The 26685-nt window shown below is 37.1% G+C and overlaps 1 protein-coding gene across 1 annotated transcript in view; it reads left to right on the top strand.

The window, feature by feature from the left end:
- The window catches only part of GPR158 (G protein-coupled receptor 158), a 325208-nt gene that overhangs the window by 143739 nt on the left and 154784 nt on the right, over positions 1 to 26685 (top strand). The window contains exon 3 of the mRNA XM_004280961.4: positions 9435 to 9537. Within this exon, the coding sequence (XP_004281009.2) occupies positions 9435 to 9537 (103 nt within the window). The remainder of the gene's footprint in view (positions 1 to 9434; positions 9538 to 26685) is intronic.

Raw genomic sequence — 26685 nt, 5'->3', positions numbered from 1 at the left:
TACCAAATTCATTGATTAGCTCTAGTAGTTTTCTGGTAGCATCTTTAGGATTCTCTATGTATAGTATCATGTCATCTGCAAAGAGTGACAGCTTTACTTCTTCTTTTCTGATTTGGATTCCTTTTATTTCCTTTTCTTCTCTGATTGCTGTGGCTAAAACTTCCAAAACTATTTTGAATAACAGTGGTGAGAGTGGGCAACCTTGTCTTATTCCTGATCTTAGTGGAAATGCTTTCAGTTTTTCACCATTGAGGACGATGTTGGCTGTGGGTTTGTCATATATGGCCTTTATTATGTTGAGGAAAGTTCCCTCTATGCCTACTTTCTGCAGGGTTTTTATCATAAATGGGTGTTGAATTTTGTCGAAAGCTTTCTCTGCATCTATTGAGATGATCATATGTTTTTTCTCCTTCAGTTTGTTAATATGGTGTATCACATTGATTGATTTGCGTATATTGAAGAATCCTTGCATTCCTGGGATAAACCCCACTTGATCATGGTGTATGATCCTCTTAATGTGCTGTTGGATTCTGTTTGCTAGTATTTTGTTGAGGATTTTTGCATCTATGATCATCAGTGATATTGGCCTGTAGTTTTCTTTCTTTGTGACATCCTTGTCTGGTTTTGGTATCAGGGTGATGGTGGCCTCGTAGAATGAGTTTGGGAGTGTTCCTCCCTCTGCTATATTCTGGAAGAGTTTGAAAAGGATAGGTGTTAGCTCTTCTCTAAATGTTTGATAGAATTCGCCTGTGAAGCCAGCTGGTCCTGGGCTTTTGTTTGTTGGAGGATTTTTAATCACAGTTTCAACTTCAGTGCTTGTGATTGATCTGTTCATATATTCTATTTCTTCCTGGTTCAATCTTGGAAAGTTGTGCTTTTCTCAGAATTTGTCCATTTCTTCCAGGTTGTCCATTTTATTGGCATATAGTTGCTTGTAGTAATCTCTCATGATCTTTTGTATTTCTGCAGTGTCAGTTGTTACTTCTCCTTTTTCATTTCTAATTCTATTGATTTGAGTCTTCTCCCGGTTTTTCTTGATGAGGCTGGCTAATGGTTTATCAATTTTGTTTATCTTCTCAAAGAACCAGCTTTTAGTTTTATTGATCTTTGCTGTCGTTTCCTTCATTTCTTTTTCATTTATTTCTCATCTGATCTTTATGATTTCTTTCCTTCTGCTAACTTTGGGGTTTTTTTGTTCTTCTTTCTCTAATTGCTTTAGGTGCAAGGTTAGGTTGTTTATTCGAGATGTTTCCTGTTTCTTAAGGTACGATTGTATTGCTATAAACTTCCCTCTTAGAAATGCTTTTGCTGCATCCCATAGGTTTTGGGTCATCGTGTCTCCATTGTCATTTGTTTCTAGGTATTTTTTGATTTCCTCTTTGATTTTTTCAGTGATCACTTCGTTATTAAGTAGTGTATTGTTTAGCCTCCATGTGTTTGTATTTTTTACAGATCTTTTCCTGTAATTGATATCTAGTCTCATAGCATTGTGGTCGGAAAAGATACTTGATACAATTTCAATTTTCTTAAATTTACCAAGGCTTGATTTGTGATCCAAGATATGATCTATCCTGGAGAATGTTCCATGAGCACTTGAAAAAATGTGTGTTCTCTTGTTTTTGGATGGAATGTCCTATAAATATCAATTAAGTCCATCTTGTTTAATATATCATTTAAAGCTTGTGTTTCCTTATTTATTTTCATTTTGGATGATCTGTCCATTGGTGAAAGTGGGGTGTTAAAGTCCCCTACTATGAATGTGTTACTGTCGATTTCCCCTTTTATGGCTGTTAGTATTTGCCTTATGTATTGAGGTGCTCCTATGTTGGGTGCATAAATATTTACAATTGTTATATCTTCTTCTTGGATCGATCCCTTGATCATTATGTAGTGTCCTTCTTTGTCTCTTCTAATAGTCTTTATTTTAAAGTCTATTTAGTCTGATATGAGAATTGCTACTCTGGCTTTCTTTTGCTTTCTGTTTTCATGGAATATCTTTTTCCATTCCCTCACTTTCAGTCTGTATGTGTCTCTAGGTCTGAAGTGGGTCTCTTGTAGACAGCATATATATGGGTCTTGTTTTTGTATCCATTCAGCCAATCTGTGTCTTTTGGTGGGAGCATTTAATCCATTTAAATTTAAGGTAATTATCGATATGTTTGTTCCTATTCCCATTTTCTTAATTGTTTTGGGTGTTATTGTAGGTCTTTTCCTTCTCTTGTGTTTCTTGCCTAGAGAAGATCCTTTAGCATTTGTTTTAAAGCTGGTTTGGTGGTGCTGAACTCTCTCAGCTTTTGCTTGTCTGTAAAGGTTTTAATTTCTCCATCAAATCTGAATGAGATCCTTGCTGGGTAGAGTAATCTTGGTTGTAGGTTTTTCTCCTTCATCACTTTATATATGTCCTGCCAGTCCCTTCTGGCTTGCAGAGTTTCTGCTGAAAGATCAGCTGTTAACCTTATGGGGATTCCCTTGTGTGTTATTTTTCCCTTGCTGCTTTTAATATGTTTTCTTTGTATTTAATTTTTGACAGTTAGATTAATATGTGTTTTGGCGTGTTTCTCCTTGGATTTATCCTATATGGGACTCTCTGTGCTTCCTGGACTTGATTAACTATTTCCTTTCCCATTTTAGGGAAGTTTTCAACTATAATCTCTTCAAATATTTTCTCAGTCCCTTTCTCTTTCTCTTCTTCTTCTGGAACCCCTTTAATTCGAATGTTGGTGCATTTAATGTTGTCCCAGAGGTCTCTGAGACTGTCATCAATTCTTTTCCTTCTTTTTTCTTTAATCTGCTCTGCAGTAGTTATTTCCACTATTTTATCTTCCAGGTCACTTATCCGTTCTTCTGCTTCAGTTATTCTGCTATTGATCCCTTCTAGAGTATTTTTAATTTCATTTATTGTGTTGTTCATTGTTGCTTGTTTCATCTTTAGTTCTTCTAGGTCCTTGTTAAATGTTTTTTGCATTTTGTCTATTGTATTTCCAAGATTTTGGATCATCTTTACTATCATTATTCTGAATTCTTTTTCAGGTAGACTGCCTATTTCCTCTTCCTTTGTTAGGTCTGGTGGCTTTTTATCTTGCTCCTTCATCTGTGGTGTGTTTTTCTGTCTTCTCATTTTGCTTATCTTACTGTGTTTGGGATCTCCTTTTTGCAGGCTGCAGGTTCGTAGTTCCCGTTGTTTTTGGTGTCTGTCCCCCGTGGCTAAATTTGGTTCAGTAGGTTGTGTAGGCTTCCTGGTGGAGGGGACTAGTGCCTGTGTTCTGGTGGATGAGGCTGGATCTTGTCTTTCTGGTAGGCCGGTCCACATCTGGTGGTGTGTTTTGGGGTGTCTGTGGACTTATTATGATTTTAGGCAGCCTCCTTGCTAATGGGTGGGGTTATGTTCCTGTCTTGCTAGTTGTTTTGCATAGGGTGTCCAGCACTGTAGCTTGATGGTCGTTGAGTGAAGCTGGGTGCTGGTGTTGAGATGGAGATCTCTGGGAGATTTTCGCCGTTTGATATTATGTGGAGCTGGGAGGTCTCTTGTGGACCAGTGTCCTGAAGTTGGCTCTCCCACCTCAGAGGCACAGCACTGACTCCTGGCTGCAGCACCAAGAGCGTTTCATCCACACGGCTCTTGTTCTCAAGTACCTCCTTGCTGCTGAAAGCTCTATAGTCCTTTTAATGTGATGTTGAATATGGTTTGCTGGTATTTTGTTGAAGATTTTCACAACAATGTTAATCAGGATTATTGGTCTGCAGTTTTCTTTTCTTGTAGTATCTTTGTCTGGCTTTGATATCAGGGTAATTCTGGGCTCATAAAATGAGTTAGGAACTGTTCTCTCTCAATTTTTGGAAGAGTTTGAGGAATACTGATGTTAATTCTTTTTTAAATGTTTGTCCATTGAGGCCATCTGGCCCTGGGCTTTTCTCTGTTAGGAGGTTTTTGATTACTGATTCAGTCTACCGGCTAGTTATAGGTTTGTACGTAATTTTTGTTTCTTCATGACCCAGACTTGGTCGGTTGTATACTTCTAGCAATCTGTCCATATTTCTCTAATCTCTTAAGCAACATCTCTTCCCATTTGGATCTGGATTACTCCTAGGGACCTACCTTTGATTGTAGGCTCTCAAGATCTCTCCTTAGGAAGTCTCTGCTGGTGGCTTCGTAAGGTTCATCAAAGAAGGCATCCAATCTTTTGGGCACCTACCTCACTCACAAGGGTGCCTTAACTCTTAATATGAAGAGCTTAATTTTTATCAAAGGGTCTCATGGAAGAGCTACCCTTATGGAAGAAGAAGTGCTGCTTTTTCCATTTCCACCCTTTTGGACTTCTATGAAGATAAAGTAGAAAGATTTAGATTTGAGTATATAAAATAAAGATCTTTAATATCTAAAATGAGCATCATAATGTTATGGTAAAATTTTGAAGATTTTTTTCTCCTGAATCTAGTGAGGATCTATGTTTATATTCTAAATCCCTAAGGAGAAAAAAATATAAAAAGCAGTTACTGAGTCCAATTACAGTAAACATAGGTTGAGTAGTCACCATACTTATGGAGATTAAAAGAGAAATTAGCTAAACTAGTACACGAATTGCCTCATGTTGAAAATGTGTAAGTTTGGCTGGGAGGTGGCCAAATTGGAGTAGCTACAGAATGGTGGTGGTGGATGGAACACGAAAGTATGGTAAGATCACTTTTACACTCCAAGACAAGTGTGTGTAAGCAACAGCACATTCGGTTCCACACAGAGTGTGTGTAGCGGAATGATATTCTTTTTTTTGTTTTTTCTCCACTGTAACAGATGATATTCTTTTATTGAATTTAACTGGTTGAACATTTTAAAATTTTTCTTTAAGGGTATAAGATAATTTAAGATGAACAAAGAGTTTGAGGTAACTAATAATTCATATTGCAGTGTTTCCCATAATAAAATTAGGAAACATTTTGTTTTTAAGTTCAGGGGACTTTATATTTGGTGATGTTTATCTAATCAACTAATTATCTAATCAACATTTATTGATGTTTATCTAATCAATAGATTTTTTTAAAAACTTCATTTTCTTTCAGCTCTATAGTTAGCTTATATTAAAGAGATACCCTTATTCCAATAAACTTTCAGATCTGCCTTAAACATTTAAAATTCTCAACTGAGTCACTGTTGCAGTGCCGAGTCACATTACCAGGGAATTAGTGCTGATTAAATGAATAGCATTAACCTTCAAATTCCAGTGAAGCAGAATATTTAAACTGCACTGCTATTCTTAGTATCTAAGACTTAGTTTGCTTGGATATATCTTGGCTGGGTGAATGTTTGATAAATGTAACTCACAAGAAATTCCATGTTATGCACTTAGTGTCACAATCTAGTTAATTAAATAATGGTACCTCACTGAATTGCACTTCTCAGTGTCCTTTTCTTCTTCCTTCTGCCTAACCTTTTAGCCTTGGAGTGTCCTGAGTCGCATCCCTTTGGATCTATTAACTTCACTGCCTACAGGCACTCCCTTAATGATCTAGTCTTATCTGATCTCATGGCTTTGTCTATCGTCTTTATGCAAATAAATCCCAAATTATAGAGCCCAGACATCTCTCCCAAACTCCATACTACTTTATCAGACTACTTTTTTTTTTTTTTTTTTTTTGCGGTACCCGGGCCTCTCACTGTTGTGGCCTCTCCCGTCGCGGAGCACAGGCTCCGGATGCGCAGGCTCAGCGGCCATGGCTCACGGGCCCAGCCCCTCCGTGGAATGTGGGATCTTCCCGGACCAGGGCACGAACCCGCGTCCCCTGCATCGGCAGGCGGACTCTCAACCACTGTGCCACCAGGGAAGCCCCAGACTACTTATTTGATATCAGGAATTAAATGTCAAATAGACACTTCACACTTAACATTTGCAAAACTGAACTTGTGTTCTCTTCTCCAAATCAACTCCACCTGCAGCCTTTCCCAGATACTTGATGGCAACTCCATTCTTAACGTTGCTCAGGCCAAAAACCTGGGAGTCATCCTTTATTCTTCTCTTCCTCTTATACCCTGTATTTCGGCTGTTAGGACATCTTGGTAGTTCTGCTTTCTTCAAAGTGTTCCTGAATCTAATTGAATGATTGTTCTTACAAGTTAAAAAAAATAAGTCTCAGCGAAGTTAAGAGAACAGCCCCAAATTCACATAACTAGTAAGTCAGAATTCAGGCATATGTTTTCTGACTGACCACAAACAATATGATCTCTTATAATACTAGTGCTTCTCCAAAGTAAGTGTTACAATTGCCTTTTTATTTATACAATTCAGAAATAGGATCTGACCCACTATATCACTAGAACTTTATAAGTAGGATGTGTTATTTCATTTAAGTCCTGGAGGAATTCTCTACACACACAATAGTTCTTTCATAACTACTTGCCAACCCAGTTGAATTGACTGGTACTTATCTGTCCTTGTATTTTGCTCTGGGTCAAGAACTGTGTTTTCAATTGCAAGACATAATTGGATATGAGTGTGTTGGGTGAAAAAAAAAAGGGTATTAATGAAATAAAATATTCAAGGTCTTTTAGAGAGATCTTTTTCAAAGATTTTCGTGCTATAACCTATGAATTTAGAACATGTATTAGCTCTTGCTACCTTACATATAAATACTTTATTGTTTGCTGGAATTTTCATGATATGCAATTTTGATCTTATTACTAATCATTAAAGCTTAGATTGAGGGATTATTATTTAGATAATTTAGTATTTTCTCTCAAGGGCCTCTGTCAGAGGGTCACTATTTGTAACTTTCAGATTCACTAAATTCTAAGCTCCTCTAATAGGTTATAATGGCAAAAAGGTAAAGTGTTGGGATCTTGGTAGAGAGCTATCAAAAAAGAAATTTCAGTGTTGATCAAATTCTTGAAACACCCTGTTTTACTGATAAACTGTATTTTAATGGAAGTTATTCCATCCTTATGTAATTGAATGTAGCAGAAATGAAGTATGTATGGTACTGGCACAAAAACAGAAATATAGACCAATGGAACAGGATAGAGAGCCCAGAGGTAAACCCACACACATATCTTTGATAAAGGAGGCAACAATATACAGTGGAGAAAAGAGAGCCTCTTCAGTAAGTGGTGCTGAGAAAACTGGACAGCTACATGTAAAAGAATGAATGAAATTCAAACACTCCCTAACACCAGACACAAAAATAAACTCAAAATGGATTAAAGGCCTAAATGTAAGGCCAGACACTCTAAAACTCTTAGAGGAAAACATAGGCAGAACACTCTGACATAAGTCACAGCAAGATCCTTTTTGACCCACCTCCTAGAGAAACGGAAATAAAAACAAAAATAAACAAATGGACCTAATGAAACTTCAAAGCTTTTGTACAGCAAAGGAAACCATAAATAAGGCGAAAAGACAACCCTCAGAATGGGAGAAAATATTTGCAAATGAAGCAACTGACAAAGGATTAACCTCCAAGATTTACAAGCAGCTCATACAACTCAATATCAAAAAAACAAAAAACCCAATCCAAAAATGTGCAGAAGACCTAAATAGACATTTCTCCAGAGAAGATCTACAGATTGCCAATAAACACATGAAAGGATGCTCAACATCACTAATCATTAGAGAAATGCAAATCAAAACTACAGTGAGGTATCACCTCACACCAGTCAGAATGGCCATCATCAAAAAATCTAGAAACAAGGCTTCCCTCGTGGCGCAGTGGTTGAGAGTCCACCTGCCGGTGCAGGGGACACGGGTTCGTGCCCCGGTCCGGGAAGATCCCACATGCCGCGGAGAGGCTGGGCCCGTGAGCCATGGCCGCTGAGCCTGCGCGTCCGGAGCCTGTGCTCCACAATGGGAAAGGCCACAACAGTGAGAGGCCCGCGTACCGCAAAAAAAAAAAAAAAAATCTACAAACAGTAAATGCTGGAGAGGGTGTGGAGAAAAGGGAACCCTCTTGCACTGTTGGTGAGAATGTAAGTTGATACAGCCACTATGGAGAACAGTATGGAGGTTCCCTAAAAAACTGAAAATATTAGTACAATATGACCCAGCACTTGAGTCAATTGAGAAAACCATAATTCAAAAAGAGTCATGTGTTCATCGCAGCAGTATTTACAATAGCCAGGACATGGAAACAACCTAAGTGTCCATCGACAGATGAGTGGATAAAGAAGATGTGGCACATGTATACAATGGAATATTACTTAACCATTAAAAGAAACGAAATTGAGTTATTTGTAGTGAGGTGGATGGACCTCGAGTCTGTTATACAGAGTGAAGTAGGTTAGAAAGAGAAAAGCAAATACCGTATGCTAACATATATATATGGAATCTAAAAAAAAAAAAAGGTTCTGAAGAACCTAGGAGTAGGACAGGAGGCATAGAGAATGGAAAACACGCAGGCGTAGAGAATGGACTTGAGGACACGGGGAGGGGGAAGGGTAAGCTGGAACGAAGTGAGAGAGTGGCATGGACTTATAAATACTACCACATGTAAAATAGATAGCTAGTGGGAAGCAGCTGCATAGCATGGGGAGGTCAGCTTGGTGCTTTGTGACCACCTAGAGTGGTGGGATAGGGAGAGTGGGAGGGAGACGCAAGAGGGAGGAGATATGGGGATATTGTATATGTATAGCTGATTCACTTTGTTATAAAGCAGAAAGTAACACACCATTGTAAAGCAATTATACTCCAATAAAGATGTTAAAAAAAAAAAGAAATGAAGTATGTTAAACTGAATTTTGCTAGGGTTCAGTGATATTCTTGAAAGATGCCAATATTAAGCTTTTGGGATGTCCATCATGTCTATAGGTGTGATATATTTGGAAAGCCAATCATTACTTTTCTTCGTGTTTATGTACATGTAGAATATTTATCTATGAAACAGATTTTAGGTAAAGAGCACTTCAGATCATTAATTTATCTTTTTATCCTCTTCTAAATTACACTTTAAAGTTTACTTGTTTTGTTATTCCATCAATTTGTATTTTTTAATCCGAGGATGAAATTTGATGAATATTTAATTCTTAAAGGCAATTTCCACATCTTAAATTCTGTGTATCTGTCTGTCCATCTACCTACCTACCTTTGCTTTGGTGGAAATATTTCGCATGGAATCACTTTTAAAAATATTCTTACAGGCTTAAGAAATATCTCTTAAGGCAATAAGATGATATGTGAGGCATTAAAAAAAACTGTCTATAATTACTTCCTAAGGCAACTGAATGAGTTAAAGATGTATGGCAACTGCAGCTGTAATGGCATATATTTAGAAAGAAAACTACTTTAAAAAAATGTCTGTTGGCAAACAAACCTAAAATAAAGTTCAAAAATGAGATATTTTATTTCTGGAAAATGTGGTATCTCTGTTACCATTTGCAATGATGGATATCTGTGAGTCTTTATACTGTGAAGTAAACTATGATCAACGGTACTGCTGTCTTTTCTTTCTCATAGTGTATGCCGATTAAGGGCCTAGGATTCGTGCTTGGAGCCTATCAGTGCATTTGCAAAGCAGGATTCTATCATCCTCGAGTCTTCTCAGTGAACAGCTTTCAGAGTAAGTGCCCTTTGCTTCTGTGCATATATGTGAATACACATAATATCTATCATAATTAATTATTTGGATTTTCTTTTAACCTTGTTGGAGTTAGATGATTAAATCCCCACTGGTTTGGCATTCTTTCATCACTTAAGGAGTTTTTGCTTTAGTTTGTCATCTCCAATCCTCTGGAGTACCACCAAAAAATGTGGGGGTTTTTTTAGGTATATTTTTGTTTTCAATACATTTTAAATGCCTGGAAATACTGTAGCTACTCAGTGAGACCAGTTGGGATTCAGTTATTGAGAGGTGTTGCTGCAGAAAATTCCTAAAGCTAATTTTGCTAGTTTGCTTATTTTATTTATGTTTCAATTTGTTTATATGTTAGGTCTCTATGCTGCATGAGGAAGTGCCCCAGAGTTAACACCTTAAGGCAACACAATCATATTATCACACAGTTTCAACTGATTAGCTTTTCAGTCAGGGGTTAGCTGGTTCCTCTGCACAGGGTCTCACAGAGCCAAAGTCAAGGGGTCGTCTGCGATGTGATCTGATCTGAGGCTCAGGGACTTCTTTCAAGTTCATTCAGGTCATTGACAGAATTAGGTTCCTTTCAACTGTATGTGTGAGGTCCCCATTTTATTGCTAGCCACCAACCTGGGCTTACTCTCAGCTCCTAGAAGTCTCCTCAAGGCCTACTCATGTGACCCTTACTTTTCAAGGCCACCAAGAAAATCTCCCCGGTCTGTTCAGATGGAGTCTTACATAATATAATCATTATATCAGTCATGGGAATGACTATCCCATCACTTTGCCATGTAATGTCACTTAATCAAAGGAAAGCCTATCTCATCATACTTACAGGTCCACCATCATTCAAGGGGAGGTGATTATACAGGAGATATACAGGCATACCTCATTTTATCTTGCTTTGCTTTGTTACGCATCAAAGATATTGTGCTTTTTTACAAATTGAAGGTTTGTGGCAACCCTGTGTTGTCAGATGATGATTAGCACTTTTTTATGAATAAAGCATTTTTAAATTAAGGTCTGTATATTGGTTTTTTAGACATAGTGATATTGTACACTTAATAGACTGCAGAATGCTGTAAGCATGACTTTTACATGCAGTGGGAAACCAAAAAAATTCATGTGACTTGCTTTATTGCGATTTCACTTTATTGCAGTGGTCTGAAACCAAACCCACAATATCTCTGAGGTATGCAGGTATTGCAGAATCAAAACTTGCTCACCTGGTTGTTTTAATCTTACTCCAGAAAATGTCAAAGTTACTATTTGAATATTGATTTTTTTTACTCTACCTCTAGAGAATGCAGTGTTGCCACGTTGGCTTGTAGCCAGCTATTGGGTATAACAAGAAGGAATGTAGTGGAGAAAGGAGGTACAGGGTTTGGGGTTGCCAAAACTGAGGTACAGGTATCATTTAGGTAGTCATCCATAAATCTTTGTCAGCCTTATTATCGGTCTGTATAGGAATTTGCATCTCTACTGGGCGTAGTTCAAAGTATACAGTGAAATTGAGACCTGAGTGTCTTCCTCTGGGAAACTTGGTAGACATTTATGGATTTTTTTCTTCTTTTTTTCTTGGAAAGCACTGTTCTTCATCTTGAGACAGTTTACACTTGACTTCTAGGTTCTGGAAGTGAGTAACATTTTGCTCTCTCCTCAGTCATATAATTCACAGGGTTCAGCCCTTGTTCTGAGTAATAGTTGTTGTAGGCCTCCAAGATGGCCTCCAAGATTCTGCTCCCACATGTGCTGTACAGATCTCCTCCCCTTAAGTATGGGTGGCATCTGTGAATACAACGAGGTACTCACTCCCTTGCTAGGCTATGTTATGTAGCAAAGGTGATGGTATAGTTGCTCAAGTGATTATATTGCATTAAATGAATCCTTCCCATAGTAGCAGACTGGAGAGAGATTCTAGTGCCAGCTTTGAAGAAATAAATTAGCTTGTTGTGAGAGGGCCACGTGGCTAGGACCTGAGGGTGGCCCCTAAGAGCTAAGGCAGCCAGCAAGAAAACAGGAACCTCAGTTGTATAAATGCAAAGATCTATAGGTTCTTCCAACAGTGTGAATACATTTGGAAGCTCCAGATGAGAATATAGCCCAGCCAAAACTTTGGTTTTAGTCTAGTGAGACCCTGAGCAGAGAGCCCAGCTTCACTGTGCCAGACCTCTGATCAACAGAAACTGGGACGTAATGATAGGTGTTTTCAGCCCTAGGTTTCCAATAAGTTATTACACAGCAATAGAAAACTAATACAATAGCAATGACGGTAACATATTTTCAGCATGGATATGATTGTGTGTGTGTGTGTGTGTGTGTGTGTGTGTGTGTGTGTGTGTGTGTACAAGATCATGGCAATAGCCCAGCTACTTTGGCATTCTTCACATTTATGGTCCAGACATAACATATGATTCAACACTGAAGGATTAAGGGAATAGGTTTTAGCTTATGTTCTGTGAAGGTATTTTGTATCTGGTTTACCCACATTTGTTCTCAGCTCCCACTATGTGACTGAAATAAAACATTTAAATATTGTAGAACTAGAGAATGACTATGCCATTTGCTTATAACACCACCAGGAGAAACTAGTTAACCTTTAACAACTTATCTTTATTTAATTTGCATACTCCTACTTTCCTCCTTATTTTAAAAGCCAGTGCTTTTCACTGGACCTACTCTCTCTAAGAAGGGGCCGCTTCTCTGCATAAGGCTAATAACTCGTGTGTTGTACACACAGCAGCTGTGGAAAGGAGGCCACAGTTTTCAGAAAGATGAGCTATATTTGGGCATACCTGTGATTCAGCTTTGACCTCAGCACATACTTAGCTAGAACTGGCCTGCCTCAATGACAGAAGAGAAAGCTAGCTGCATGTTATAATTTGAAGTCAGTAAAGTGCTCTTTGACCAAAAATGTCTTTCCTGATGGCCTTGTCAGGTTGCATGAAAATCTAACAGTATTCATTCCTTGTCCTAAGGACCAGGAGTTACAGCTCAGTAGGGTATTCTACCAAGGGCTAGCCAAACATTTAAAAAAAATTTTGGTTTACTATTAGAATTATACTACATACCTCTGTTTTAATGTGTTAAGTTTTTAATCATAGTAGCCAGGCAATTCATATGGGTAGTCGTTTTCATATATTCTTGAGGTGGTTTCTGTGAAGTAAGGAATGACTACATGTATCCCTTGGGCCAAAGGTAAACAAAGCATCGAAGACCCAATAAATGAGGTAATGTATGCAAAACAGCTAGCATAGTACATGGCACATAATAAGTGTTCATAGACATAGTTAAATAAGTGAATAAGCAAACACATATATAAACACACATCAGTGATACATGTACAGAGAGACTCCTTAAGTGCCATTGGTATTTAGCACTTTGTCTCACATGTTTTATTATATTAGGATAACCAATTTTTTAAACTAGAATTCTTAGAGAATGAATTCTACATAGATCAGAAGGAAGATGGGACAGCAAAAGTCTGTAACAACCAGTGCTGCATTGAGAAGGACAATACAAAGAAGACTTGGGAGTTAAAGGCAACAGGAGGAAATCAGTTGCTTGATAGGGAAAGTGGGATATAGAAAACAGAAAGGGATGCTTCTCAAAGGTAAAATTTACTTATCTATAGCTGTGAATCTAGAAAAAGACCTGAAATTCCCACATATAGTCTTGTATCCCATTTGGAGAGAGGAGCTAAGATGTGGTGTTGATCTCTTAGAGAAAATGTCAGTGTGACTGTTAAAAATCCTGTTAAAATATGAAGTGATTTAAAAATCTTTATTTAGACCTAGGCCCACAGTAAACAGAGAGCTTGTAAAGAACAACAAAGATACGTTCAGATGACTTGATTTAAAACTGTGCTGACAGCCCAGAGACTGTGTTCCTGGCATCTCTTTAGATTGGTGGTCATAGGAGAGCTAATAGGATCTGACATCTGGATAGCAGCAGGATTTCAGAATCGCCAAGTACTGATGTGTAACTGTCTCTTCAAATCCAGGTTGTTCACTTCCAGGCTGTTGAAATACAAGCTTATGACAAGCTCATCTTCCTCAAATCCATCTGTCACAGTTTGAACTCTGTCTTCAGTACAATCTCCTTTCTCTTTCATGGGACACATTACCAGCCTCTCAGTCTTACCTCTCTTGCCTTTTGGATCGACTTCAGCTCACATGCATTTCCAGATAAACTCATCTAACAAATGACCCACATCTAAAAATGACAATCCCTGCTTTGCCAACTCTGTTGATGGTGGGGAAAAAATGCCCCCCCGGGCTTCCCTGGTGGCGCAGTGGTTGAGGGTCCGCCTGCCGATGCAGGGGGCGCGGGTTCGTGCCCCGGTCTGGGAGGATCCTGCGTGCCGCGGAGCAGCTGGGCCCGTGGGCCGTGGCCGCTGGGCCTGCGCGTCTGGAGCCTGTGCTCCACGGCACGAGAGGCCACAGCAGTGAGAGGCCCGCGTACCGCAAAAAATATATATATTTTTAAAAAAAATTTAAAAAAAAAAAGGCCCCCCAAAAGCAGAGATTTAAAAAATGTGTAGTCTCAGAAGAAAGAAATGGAAAACTCTTTGAAAGCAGGTACAGTATAGGGATGCTGAGCTCCAAGCAAACTGCTCAGCAAGGCTAACCTGTCTCTGGGATGCACATCTTTGTGTTGCACTTGGGTCTCACACTCCCCATTCCTCTTCTGTTTCATGACCGGAGAGCTGGAGATATTTGGCTTTTTGCAGACTAAGTCCAGTCTCTAGTCTAATCCCCAACTTGGAATGGATTAAAAGAGCTTCAATATCATATTCTCATAATCAACATCATTACTTTTGCTCTTGGTCTTACTTAAGCCTTGTGACCTGGTTCTAATCACTTCAGTTGTAGTAGCAAAATTCTCCATCTAACTGCCTGGGCCTATACTTTGTCTGTCATTTGCCTAATTTTCAGTTTTTACATCTTCTTTCATTAGTCCTGTTTATAGGGATTGGAGTCCAGGCACTAAATGTCTGGCAGATAGGGTTATTTGCCAGTGGAAGAGTTCCCAGTGCCGCCAATCTTCTTGGACTATTGACTATCTCATTTACCTCGTTTGTCTTTAACTAGTTCTTTTCAGTTATTGGAACACTCCATACCATGTTGGATTTCCCTGGTTGCCGATCTCAGAGCTGTATTTCTACCATAGTTTAATATAATAATTAAGAGCATAGTCTTTGGAATAAGTCTAATTTAGGTTTGAATCCTGGCTCCATTACTTACTTGCACTGTGCTAAATTATTTAACTAACCTAAACTTCAATTATGCCATACATAAAATTGGGATAACACCATCTGCTTTATAGAATAAATAAGGATTCAATGATGTAATGAATATAAAGTTCTAATCATAGTAATTGGCACGTATTAAATGCTCAAAAATATTGTTACTTTTATGGTAACTATTGGAAAGCTTGTATTTATTCTGTTTACCCCTTTCCTCAGATATTCCGCCCATTTTCATCCCTTCCGTCTAGTATTTGCTCCACTTCCCAGCTGAGGAACACATTTTTAAGTCCCAGAGTTTTTCAGCTTTATCCTTAAAATGGGCCTCGCTATGAGATGTAATAGTCCACTCAAAGTCTTCCTTTTCCCCTACCAGCTGAAATTTTACTTTGTTAGATTTTCCCTTAGGTATTTCATTCTTTTTATTTGTTTACATTATTAGACTGCTAATTAGAGATTCACTTGTGTTAACAATCAGCTTCCCCCAAGTATTAAAAAACCTCTGGCAGGGGAATTGGACTGTCAATTATTCATACATTAGCTCATTGTAGTAAGCGGAACAGTGCCCCTTAAACCCCAAAAGATGTGCATGTTCCAATTTTCACAACCTGTGAAAATGGTACTTCACATGGCAAGAAGGGACTTCTCAGATGTGATTAAATTACAAACATTGAGATGGGGAGATTATCCTGGATTCTCCAGGTGGGTCCAGCCTAATCACATGAGTCCTGAAAAGCAGAGAACCATTCCCAGTGGTAGTTAGAGATAGATGTAAGGACACAAGGAGGGACGCTTGAGAAATGCTACATCACTGTCTTTGAAGATGGAGGAAGGGGTCCACAAGCCAAGGAATGGAGGTGGCCTCAAGAAGCTGGAAAAGGCGAGGAAATAACGTCTCTCCTGGACTCTTCAGAAGAAAATGCAGCCCTGCTCACACCTTGGTGATAGCCCAGTGAGACCCATATCAGACTTCTGAGCTATAGAAATATCAGGATGAACATAATTGTAGTTGACTCTTGAACCACACAGGGTTAGGGGCACTGGCCCCTGTGAAGTTGAAAATCTGTGTATAACTTTATAGTCGGCCTGCCTTATCTGTGGTTCCACATACATTGATTCAGCCGACCATGGATCATGTAGTACCGTAGTACATATGCAGTGAGAAAAATCCACGTGTAAGTGAACCTGCACAGTTCAAACCTGTGTTGTTCAAGGGTCGACTGTGTATTATATTTCATGTAAGAAGCAGTATAGAGATTTGTGTTGTTTTAAGATACCAGATTTGTGGTAATTTGTAATAGAAAACCAGTACACTCAGTATGTTTGTTTCCCACTCGGCATTCATTCCAGTGTTCACAGTAGGCCATATGTTTTTTCTAGAGGAAACTGTTCATAATTGCAAATGATTGCTGACTTAGACAATTTATAATCTAGCAGGCTCTTTGTATGAGGATGACCTTTGAGTCAGACAGACGGATTTGAGTCTTATCTCCACTTACTCACAGGAGACTTGGGAAGTTTCTCATATATTCTGAGATTCTCCCCTTATTCATACATCAGGAAGAGTGAAATCTATGCCCTTGGTAGTTATGAGGAGTAATTGAGATAACATGATATCCCCCAAATTATAGTGATTATTATATTAAAGCGAATATGGAGAATTTAGTCTTTTTATTTATAGTACTTATGTATTGGGTGTTGTGGAGATTGAATAATAGTCCATAGGCAAAAAAAAAAAAAATCCATTCGCGTTTAATAATTTTATAATTCAGATCAGAAACGTTCCAAGATCTATCTAAGGTGGTATTTTTGTCCAAAGAAAAATACTGCTACAGTCACTTATAAGAAATAAAAATCTAGAAGACAATAGAAAAGTGAATATAAGATGTATATGTAAGCATACAGAAATTCAGGGAAAGATTGACTATATTCATAGTGAGGAAATATAAATTAAAAAATTTTTGCTCTGGGCTTCATTTTGAGCTTATTGTTACAGCTAGCCATTCATGATATAAGTGCATGAAAGTATATTAGCTACTCCTGATTTTAGGATATGCAAATATGTATTCATGTCCTAACAGTAGCAATCTTTTTGGACAACAGTGTGAGCATAACCACAGTTTGCTAACTGTTCTCTCCTCATGAATATTATACATATTGAACCAAATATGCACAGAAATCTCCTGAGTGTATTGGAGCTACTCATGTGCATGTACCTATTTCCACTTAATTTTTGGATGTGATTTTATCAAGCTGGAGACTGGAGGCAGATTACTTCATCATCTTAAACAGATGAAATAATGAACAAATATATCTTCCCATTGTTAGCTCATTGCAGCATTTTAACTCTAAACATTGATTGATGAATACGTTCCCTCCAGTTCTGATGAAAAATCAGATATGTGTATGGAAAAGAAGAAGATGTTTACCCTAATAATGAGGTCAGATGAGCATTATTTGTATGGAGAGCTGATGCTGAACCCTCATTGTCTGACTTGATTCTTTGTTACTTCCAGTTGAGTTATGTTCATTGTCTGTGATTCATCTTTTTCTCTCATGCCTGTTGAATGGAAAGAAGAGGGGTCTGTGACATATAAACACATGGGGCTGGTCTTGCAAAGGTCCAAGCTCTAAGCTGCTTCTGCCTGAACCAGTTCCTAGCACTGAGGGCCACAACACCTCTAAGAAGGGACCTCTGATCAGCTGGTTTGTTGATTGGTTTATGTGCCTGAAAATCCATCTGTCAAAAATACTACTGGGCACTGCCTCTGTGCCAGACATTGTTTAGAACTGGAGAAAAAGGAGTAAAAAAGCGAGGTTTCTAAGCTTCTAGGACAGACCCATCATCTTCCCAGAACATATTGCAATACCCGCAAACAACAAATGAGGGCAATCTTGAGTAAAATATAACTCACTGTCCGATATTAGTAAATTAGGTCAAATGTAAGAGCTTTAAGGTTTAACAGGCTTTCAAGGGTAGGTATGGTTTCTATCCAGATACTCAAATGTCCAAATGTTGTGTTTTTACTATTGTGAAAACACAAGTTTATACTTCTGGCACTTAAGTGTCTTAATCAGCAAAACCCTTAATACAATAGTGATATTTCTACCTAATATTTATACTATGAAGACCTGAAATATATAACTTCTGCTTCAATCCCCCCTCCCCCCTCAAACTCATTCCTCATTTTTTTCTAAATCAGAAACTCAGTGTTTTTCTTCCATAAAATATAGGAAGAAAACTTTCTGGGGTACATTTTGAAATATGTGCACAAGTTGTAAAAAAGGTAAATGCATTTTGATGTACCAGTTTGACATTTCTATAATTTATGCCCAGGGGGTATCAATCTAAGAGATTAAGAAAGATGTATTTTTTTTCTATTAAAAAAATAGAGGAGGAGCAGCAGGAGAGAAGTTCCCCTTTAGTTTGTTCATTTGTTAAATCTTCAGAAAATATTTTAAAAACTAGTATTTTAAGAAAACTTCTGAAAAGTTTTAGTGTTTCATCAGCAGTGACTGAAATTACCACTTGGATTTTTATGACAAATAAAATTTCTCAATGTATACACAATGTAATTTTTTTTTTTTTTTGGCAGCCGGCGTTCAAATAGAATTTTGCCACATGAGTTTTCTAATGTTACCTTCTAATTCCGTTTGCAATTCCCTTCAAAGGAAAAGGATGGTATTACCTTGTTAAAGGAAAAAGTTTAAGATATTTCTACTTAATATTATGTATAAGGACAACTTTTAATTAATGAGTAATGCAGTTTATTCTTTACTGAACTTTTTTGTGGAAACAGGTATGGCTAGGTAGGAATGACAGCACTATTTTTTTTTTAACATCTTTATTGGAGTATAATTGCTTTACAGTGTTACTTTCTGCTGTATAAAAAAGAGAATCAGCTATATGTATACATATATCCCCATATCCCCTCCCTCTTGCACCTCCCTCCCATCCTCCCTATCCCACCCCTCTAAGTGGTCACAAACCACCGAGCTGATCTCCCCTTGCCATGCAGCTGTTTCCAACTAGCTATCTGTTTTATATTTGGTAGTGTATATATGTCAATGCTACTCTCTCACTTTGTCTCAGCTTACCGTTCCCCCTCCCCATGTCCTCAAGTCCATTGTCTATGGGAATGATAGCACTGTTAACTGAAATTCAGATTTCATAAGACAGTATGTCTAAGCACATTATTTAAAACTGTATCTCCTCATTTTTTTGGGTTATTTTGAATTGTCTAATTTATTTCAATAGAAGTTTTTAAAAAATCCCCAAATGGGGTGAAATATTTAGAAAGGCATTGTTAACAGTGTTAACTATCCTAATCTTATTAGAATATCATAAGCAGTACAAAATTTAAAAGAACAGCATAAAAATGAAGGACTCACTAAGAAATAATCTTTATTTCCTGATTTAATGATGTAAAGTATTGCACTTTATTATTTCATGTAAAAAATGTAGCCAACAGTAACATACAGATATATAATTTAGTATTTATTTTATGCATTTAATAAACTTTTTTTTTTTTTGTGGTACATGGGCCTCCCACTGTTGTGGCCTCTCCTGCTGCGGAGCACAGTCTCCGGACGCGCAGGCTCAGCGGCCATGGCTCACGGGCCCAGCCGCTCCGCAGCATGTGGGATCTTCCCGGACCGGGGCACAAACTCGTGTCCCCTGCATCGGCAGGCGGACTCTCAACCACTGCACCACCAGGGAAGCCCTAATATACATTATTTTTCAACAGCTGTATGTTTGCTGTATGGTACATTCTTAAAAATATGCTGATCATAGTTTGTAAAACAAAAACCTTATAAAACTCAGCAAAATTTGCAAACTGATCAGAAAAGTGTTTTGGGAGACTAGAAAAAATACTTTTTTGTTTAATCGTGTTTCAGATCAGAGACTAGAGATGTGGCACCTAAATGTAATGCATGATCCTGGATTTCATCCTGGATAGATAATAGCTACAAAGGACATTACTCTGAGAATTGATGAAATTTTAATATGGACTGTTCATTAAAAAAAATTTCATCAGTATTAAGGTTCCCAACTTCGATCATTGTAATGTGCATTTGTATGAGAATGCTCTTTTCTCAGGACATACAAGCTTAAGTGTTTATAGGTAGAGAGATACAATATCTCAAATGGTTCAGAAAAAAATAGTATACATATACATTTTTAAACATCAGTTTTATATTGATAACATATGAATGATAAATAAATGCTATAGAATATAAATAATTAGTGAATCAGGATAAGAAATATATAGGATTTCTTTTTTATATTTGATAAATTTGTTACATTTTGTAAATTTAAGGTGTACAGTGTGTTACTTTGATACATTTATATATTGTAATATGACTGCCATTGAAGCAATATTTATCACATTACATCATTATAGTACAATATTATTGTCTGTATTCATTGTACTGTGCATCATATCTCTATGGCTTATTTACTACTCCTTACAAGTTTGTAGTTTTAAACACCATCAATTTTAACCCATCACCTCCTATAGTTAGTAACTACCATTTTACTCTCTGTGTTTTACAGGTTCGACTTTTTTAAATTCCACGTATGATTCTCTATTAGTGATATCATATAGTACTTGCCTTTCCCTATCTGACTTACCTTGCTCAGCATAATGTACTCAAGGTCCATCCATGTTGAAACAAATGGCAGGATATCCTATTTTCTCATGGCTGAATAATATTCCACTGTGTATATGTGCCACATCTTTTTATTCCATTTATACGGATTTCTTGCAGCTATTCTGTGCATTTCAAATTATATCAAATTAGAAGCTACAAAAATAGAATTTTCACAATTTCAGAGGTCTAGAAGTTTTCAGTAATTGTAGCATTGGTGGGTTAATTAGGCCTTTGGGATTTGGAGCAAAATTTACTTTGTTGCTCACTGCTATCTAGAGGGTCCTGGTTTTAAATATTTAGTTTTTATTATAAAAATTATATACACATTAAAGAAACTTTGGAATGTATAGAAAAGTAGAATTTAAAAGGCATTTGAAAATCTATTGGTCATTTAATTCTTTAAGATTATAGTTTTTATACAATAGTCTCTCTATATATAATCTTTCTAAAACTTGGTATAAATGTCCAGAGGTTATATGTTTTTCTGATGTCAATGTAAAAAAATTAAGGTAAGCAAATAGATTAACATACTGTTTACGAATTGTCACAATTTATCTTGATGGGCTCCTGTTTACAGGTGAATGTTTTAGATTCACCAGTGCTCCTGTGGAGCTACTGTAACCTTCTCCCTATGCCCTCTATAGTTTTGCTCAAGGCAGCATATTTGATCACCCATATAATGAACTGAAAACCTCCTATTGCCAAAGTTAATAGCTCTTCATATTTGCCATTTGTCTTCAGGAAGTATTTGCTTCATCTGAAAGTTCCAAGTATCAACTTTGTTTTTAAGCCTTAGCAAAGCAGATTGGGATTCTGGAGGATGCCTGGAGGATGTTTCAAGTTGCTCAGAATCAAATTATCATCCAAGATGATTTCTAAACAGTAATATTAAGTAATAGCTTATATTCTTAATGTATCTTTCTAGTTTATGTCTAGCATCTTGAAAAATATAATTTTTATGCATAACTGGTTTGAGAACACAAAGAAAGATTTGAGTTGAATGTGATTTTCAACTATACATTCGTATTACAGGTCAATTAATTTATTCTTTTGAGAGATCACTTTTATCATTATCAATTATTTCCTGACTATCCAGTATGTATAAATTACTGTGTTTGGTGCTGAGTATATAAAGAGGTATATAAATCACAGTCCTGTTCTCTAGGAACTTAAAATTTTAAACCATCATAAACTTAAAGTGCCATTCAGTAGATTAACAAAAAGCCCATTATTATTATCTAGTAGTAGTGTGATTTCTACTAACTGCATGTATACTCTTGTTCTAGGTAGAGAACTTCAGCCTAAATTAATAAACTATTTTTGGAACCAGAAGATTATTTAATCATGCTTTGCGTCCTACAGGAAACAGTTAAATGTAAAAAGCTCTATCCTTAATTTTAGCTTTTTTGAGCTTTAGAAATCAAATCTCTTGACTTTCAGTTTTGCTTTCTCTCCATTTTAACACTTTGTGTCCCTTATAGAATCTCATGATTTTTCATAATCAAATAAAGTGAAGGCAATTATTAGAGAGGAAGTTTCTCATGGCAGCACTTCACCGTTTGACATTTGTGAGTTGATCTTGTGATTATTTTGAGCACAAAGGATAAGATGTTATCATAATTTATCTTCCAACAAATTGCTTTTTATCCGTGAATATTGAAACACTCATTTAACCAACATAACTTAGTATTACCTGTATCAGGAAATATAGAATTGTTTGGAATTATGTCAGTTTACAACCCTGAATCTAGCTATTACTATTTCAGCAGACATAATACCCATTAGCTATTATTTCAGTCCTACCTGAGGAAGATAATGGGCTTCTCTGTGGTATGTCCTGTACTCATGATTGTATTTTATAGCCCAGTATACGTTGGGTCTTTTGCAATTTTAATCTAGGTTGGGAAATAAAAATATAAAACCATAGTCTTACTTTAGAGAGTTCACAGTTTATTTGGGTTCAGCATATGGATGTGTGGAACTCTAGCAGTAAGCACAGCAGAGGGACACAGGCAATTAAAAATAGTCATAACGGCTTGGAGCAGCAGGAAGGGAAGTGAACAGAGACAGAGTGGATCAGGTGTGAAAAGTTCTCTGTGTTGGTGTGGAGATAGAGAATAATGGGGCAGGGTAGTTGCATTTGGACAACAGACTGCCTGAGATTCTGTGTTCCTGGATTCCACCTCCCATTCTCTGCTTCAACAGGTTGAATCTAAACAAGTAACAGTCTCTGCAGTAACTCAGAATTGGGGGTATTGTGACCACTGTGAAAGAACTCGGTTTATGCACAAGAAAATACGCCAGTGTAGAGGGGGCCATAACTAGGAAAAAGGCGGGCGCGCAACAAAATTGGATTAGTGGAAGAAATGCACATCTTTCCCTCATATGCAGAAATGGTATGTAAGTCTGATTTAGGAATAAGATTTTCTAGTAAAAGAAAGAAGGAACGAAAAGAGAGCCTAATTAAAAAATATATATATGTTGAATTTAATTATATACATTTAATATACACAAAATAAATTTCACAAAGAATGTACTCCATTTTTAATTGCAGGAGAAATTTTTTTCTTTTTTAATCCTTGGATATGTCTTATGAAAAGGAAACAAATAACTAAACCCAAATGTTTAGAGTGTTGCAGAATGCCTTATGGGTCTTTGACAATACTCTAAAAATATCAGTTGTTGAATTTGGCAAAGTCTGAGAAGAGAAACTGTTTTGCCTTTTGTTTTTTCCTAACATGAAATTAAGGTTTTTCCTTTGGTGATGACTTAAAGCTCATTGAGCTTTGGATAATTTGATCAACCTAGTCTATTAGAGCATCTCACCATACTGTGATTTGGTTACAATCTGTATAATAGGGAACTGGAGAGAGTTCTACTCGTTATTTTTTTTTAATATAATTTAATTTATTTTTTATTTTTTATTTTGACTGCCATATGGCATGCGAAATCTTAGTTCCTTGAACAGGGATGGAACCTGTGCCCCCTGAAGTGCAGAGTCCTAACCACTGGACCACCAGGGAATTCCCCGGGTTCTACTCTTTAAGTGTGATAGTTTAAACTGGGAGTAATTCATTGCATTGTCTACTATCTTTAGGAAACGGATTAGACATGTATTGTAAAGGAAAGAAAAGGACCACAGGCAAGAATAAACTACCTCTGCAGAGTAATTTGCTTTGTAAACATGTAGGAAAGTGTTTAACAACATAATTAGAGTTGTCTGTGAGATCTACTAGTCCTAGGCTTGCTGACCTCTCTAAGTCCAGCTTATGGTCAGCATGTTCTTCAAATCTAGGGGACACCGTTCAAATTGTATTCTATATGACTTTGGCACTTAGAAGCCATCTTTTGTGTGTGTGTGTGTGTTTGTGTGTGTGTGTGTCCTGTATCACAAACTCTGGATGTACCTCAGATTTTAGCTACCTGTTGGGTTCAGAAGGACTATTTCATAAAACAAAGATTTTCTCTACATACTTTTTCTTTACTGCTTTAACTTTTGTTGTGGTTCTGTTTATGGTAGTTGGTTTATTTGAAGAGTGTTTGCACTTGTTAGGAATCACCGTCCTTTGTTACAAATGTCCAGTGTCTGTAAAACCATTACTTTTTAAATATTTTGCCCATTTTTTCATCATTTCTGATGAAAAAGTAAATTCAGTCCCCATTCTTCCATCCTGGCCCGAAGGGGAAATCCTGACCTCTGTCTCCCACATCTGTTCTTAGAGCCCTTGACATTTTTGTCAGCCTCATCAGACCATCTGAATCCTTGACAATTTTCTTAATCTTTCTCAGTACAGTGACTCTTTCTGGCTTCACCTATACGACTCTCCACTTTTTACTCAAGAGTTTATTAATTCATTGTTTTCTTAGTAACCTAGGTTTTCATACTTCATAGATTTTGATTTGTGTGCCTGTTATTCCTCAAGTTTGTATCTATATTACATACCTGTTTCTCACCCTTTCACATGCCGCTTGGCCCTACCTCTTACTCTAGCCATTGCCATGATTATTTTCTGAAAGCTTTGAACAGCTTTGCATAAGTACATTTGTACTGCTCTTTGCCTCAGACTGGCACCTCAGACCATACTTCTGCCTTTCTGTTCTGCTGTGGGCACCACTGAAGTAATTTTTCAGGGTGCAGGAACCTGCTCTGGGCTCATGAGTGCGTAACCCAGAAATGTGTGGAAATTAATGACTCTGGTGGCCACCCTTGACCAGTGAGTAAGGTTGATTATGGGGAAATGTTTTCCTGTTTAATCCGTTAGATTGACTCGTACGCAGGAGGCCCCTGGAAGACTGAGCACTGGCTACCCCGAGGGAGTAAAGGCAGCATGGGTTTCCTTCTCCCCAGCAATGCCATTGTCACAATCCTCTTTATTTTCTCCCCTCGACTGCTTTATCCTCCCCATTCGTTTCTATGCTACTGAAAATTGTAGAAAATAAAAAAACTCTCTTGACTAGATCTCCCAGTAGATCATACCATCTTATCCAGACTGGGTTCATTTTCTGCCAAGTGATCCAACTGGTCATCTTGTGTTTAACTGCTTCCTTAATCTTTCATGTCTTCATACTCAAAACTGGCCACCTTCACACATATTCTTACCTGAGCTGTTAAGAAGTATAAGACTTTACAAGATTAGCTTCCACATTTTCTTTCTTCAATGCATCAAAATGATTTTGAACTGATTCCTCCTCTCTATAAAAAATACTTAAAATATCTTTAATATACCTCTACTTTCTAGTGTTAAAAGAAGTGACATCAATTATTAGAGTTAATTTCCCCAACTATGCTCTTGATTACCTCCAATCCTAACTTCTCAAGTCTTTACCAATCTTCTCAATCTTTTTTTAATTTCCAGTGCCTCCTTTTGCTGACTATAGCTATGTTCAGATCTCACCTGTAATGGAAGAAAACAAAACACAAAACCAAAATCCTTTTTTTTGACCCCATTATTATTATACCTATTAACCATGAGCTCTTCTTGCCTTTTGTATTCAATGGAACATTGACTGAAACAGTATTCTGTTTTATTACATATTTATTCCTTAAGCCCTGACAACCTAATTTCAATCTCTACCACTCTCCAGAAACTACTGTCTTAAAGGTCAGTGAAGGATGAAATAATCATTAAACCTCATAGTCTTTCCTCAGGCATCCTCTCTGATCACATTCCAGCATGTTCCAGTAAATTCCAGTTTTCTTCTATGACATTGTGAAAACTTCTACCTATTTAACTTCTTCCTCTTTGCAGTTCCTGATCAATACCTTATCTACTCCCAGAGTTCTCTGTAAGTTCTTTCACTGACACTGATTCTTCTCCCACACTCCATTCTTGTATTATTTCTCATTTCTTATTGTATATTTCTCCTGGACAATGAATTGGATGTCAAATTTAACTTATCTGCAATGGAGCTTGTCATTCCCACTGACTCCCTTCATATCTCAGCTGTTTCTTGTAACTTCCTTGTTTTTGATCAGTAGTGCCTTTCTTTAAGACACCAGTGGATTCCTAATTACTCTTTGCGTCTCCCATATTTGGAGAAGAGAAAGCAAGGCACTGTGATTTACATACACTATCTCATTTAATCCCCACAGCAATTCATATTTCATATATAAATAAAGTAAGACCCGAAGTGGTAGGGTGAGTTGCCTAATGTTTCAGAGCTGTCTAGGGATGGGAACCATGTCTGCTGGACACTGAAATTCATATGCTTTTCAGTGTGTAACAGAATGAAGACTCTTAAACAGCAGTGTATCCTGAATCAACAAAGAAATATTCAATTATGTTTGCTATTGTATTTATTAAGGAAGGAATGAAGACAAAAGTACATCTTAGAAAGACTGTGAACCTTCAACACGAGATGAAAGTAATAAAGATTTTCTGCTAGACTTTGTGTTATTAAAATGGTGTTAACCAGAATAACTTCTTTCCCAAATTCCTCAATCAAAGTTATGTTATATACTGAGCTGTATGGTTGTATTATATACTAAACTGGGTATATATTTACTAATATGTTTCATGTTGAGGTCAGGGTTAGAAATAGGTTTGGGTTTTTTTTTTAAGTATATATTATTAATTAGATATTTATCAATGCTAAACTCAACTCAACATTTAAAGAGAATTCTTACCTCTTGGGCTTCAGAGCTACGTTAAGTTTGATAACTGAGACAGAAGAATCTAAAGTTAAAGGGAGATCAGTAGCAGCAGTTAGATTATAGTGTGGAAATGTCCTATAGG

The sequence above is a fragment of the Orcinus orca genome, chromosome 2, assembly GCF_937001465.1.
Source record: "Orcinus orca chromosome 2, mOrcOrc1.1, whole genome shotgun sequence".
NCBI lineage: Eukaryota > Metazoa > Chordata > Mammalia > Artiodactyla > Delphinidae > Orcinus > Orcinus orca.
This window is presented reverse-complemented; position numbering and strand designations above follow the sequence as displayed.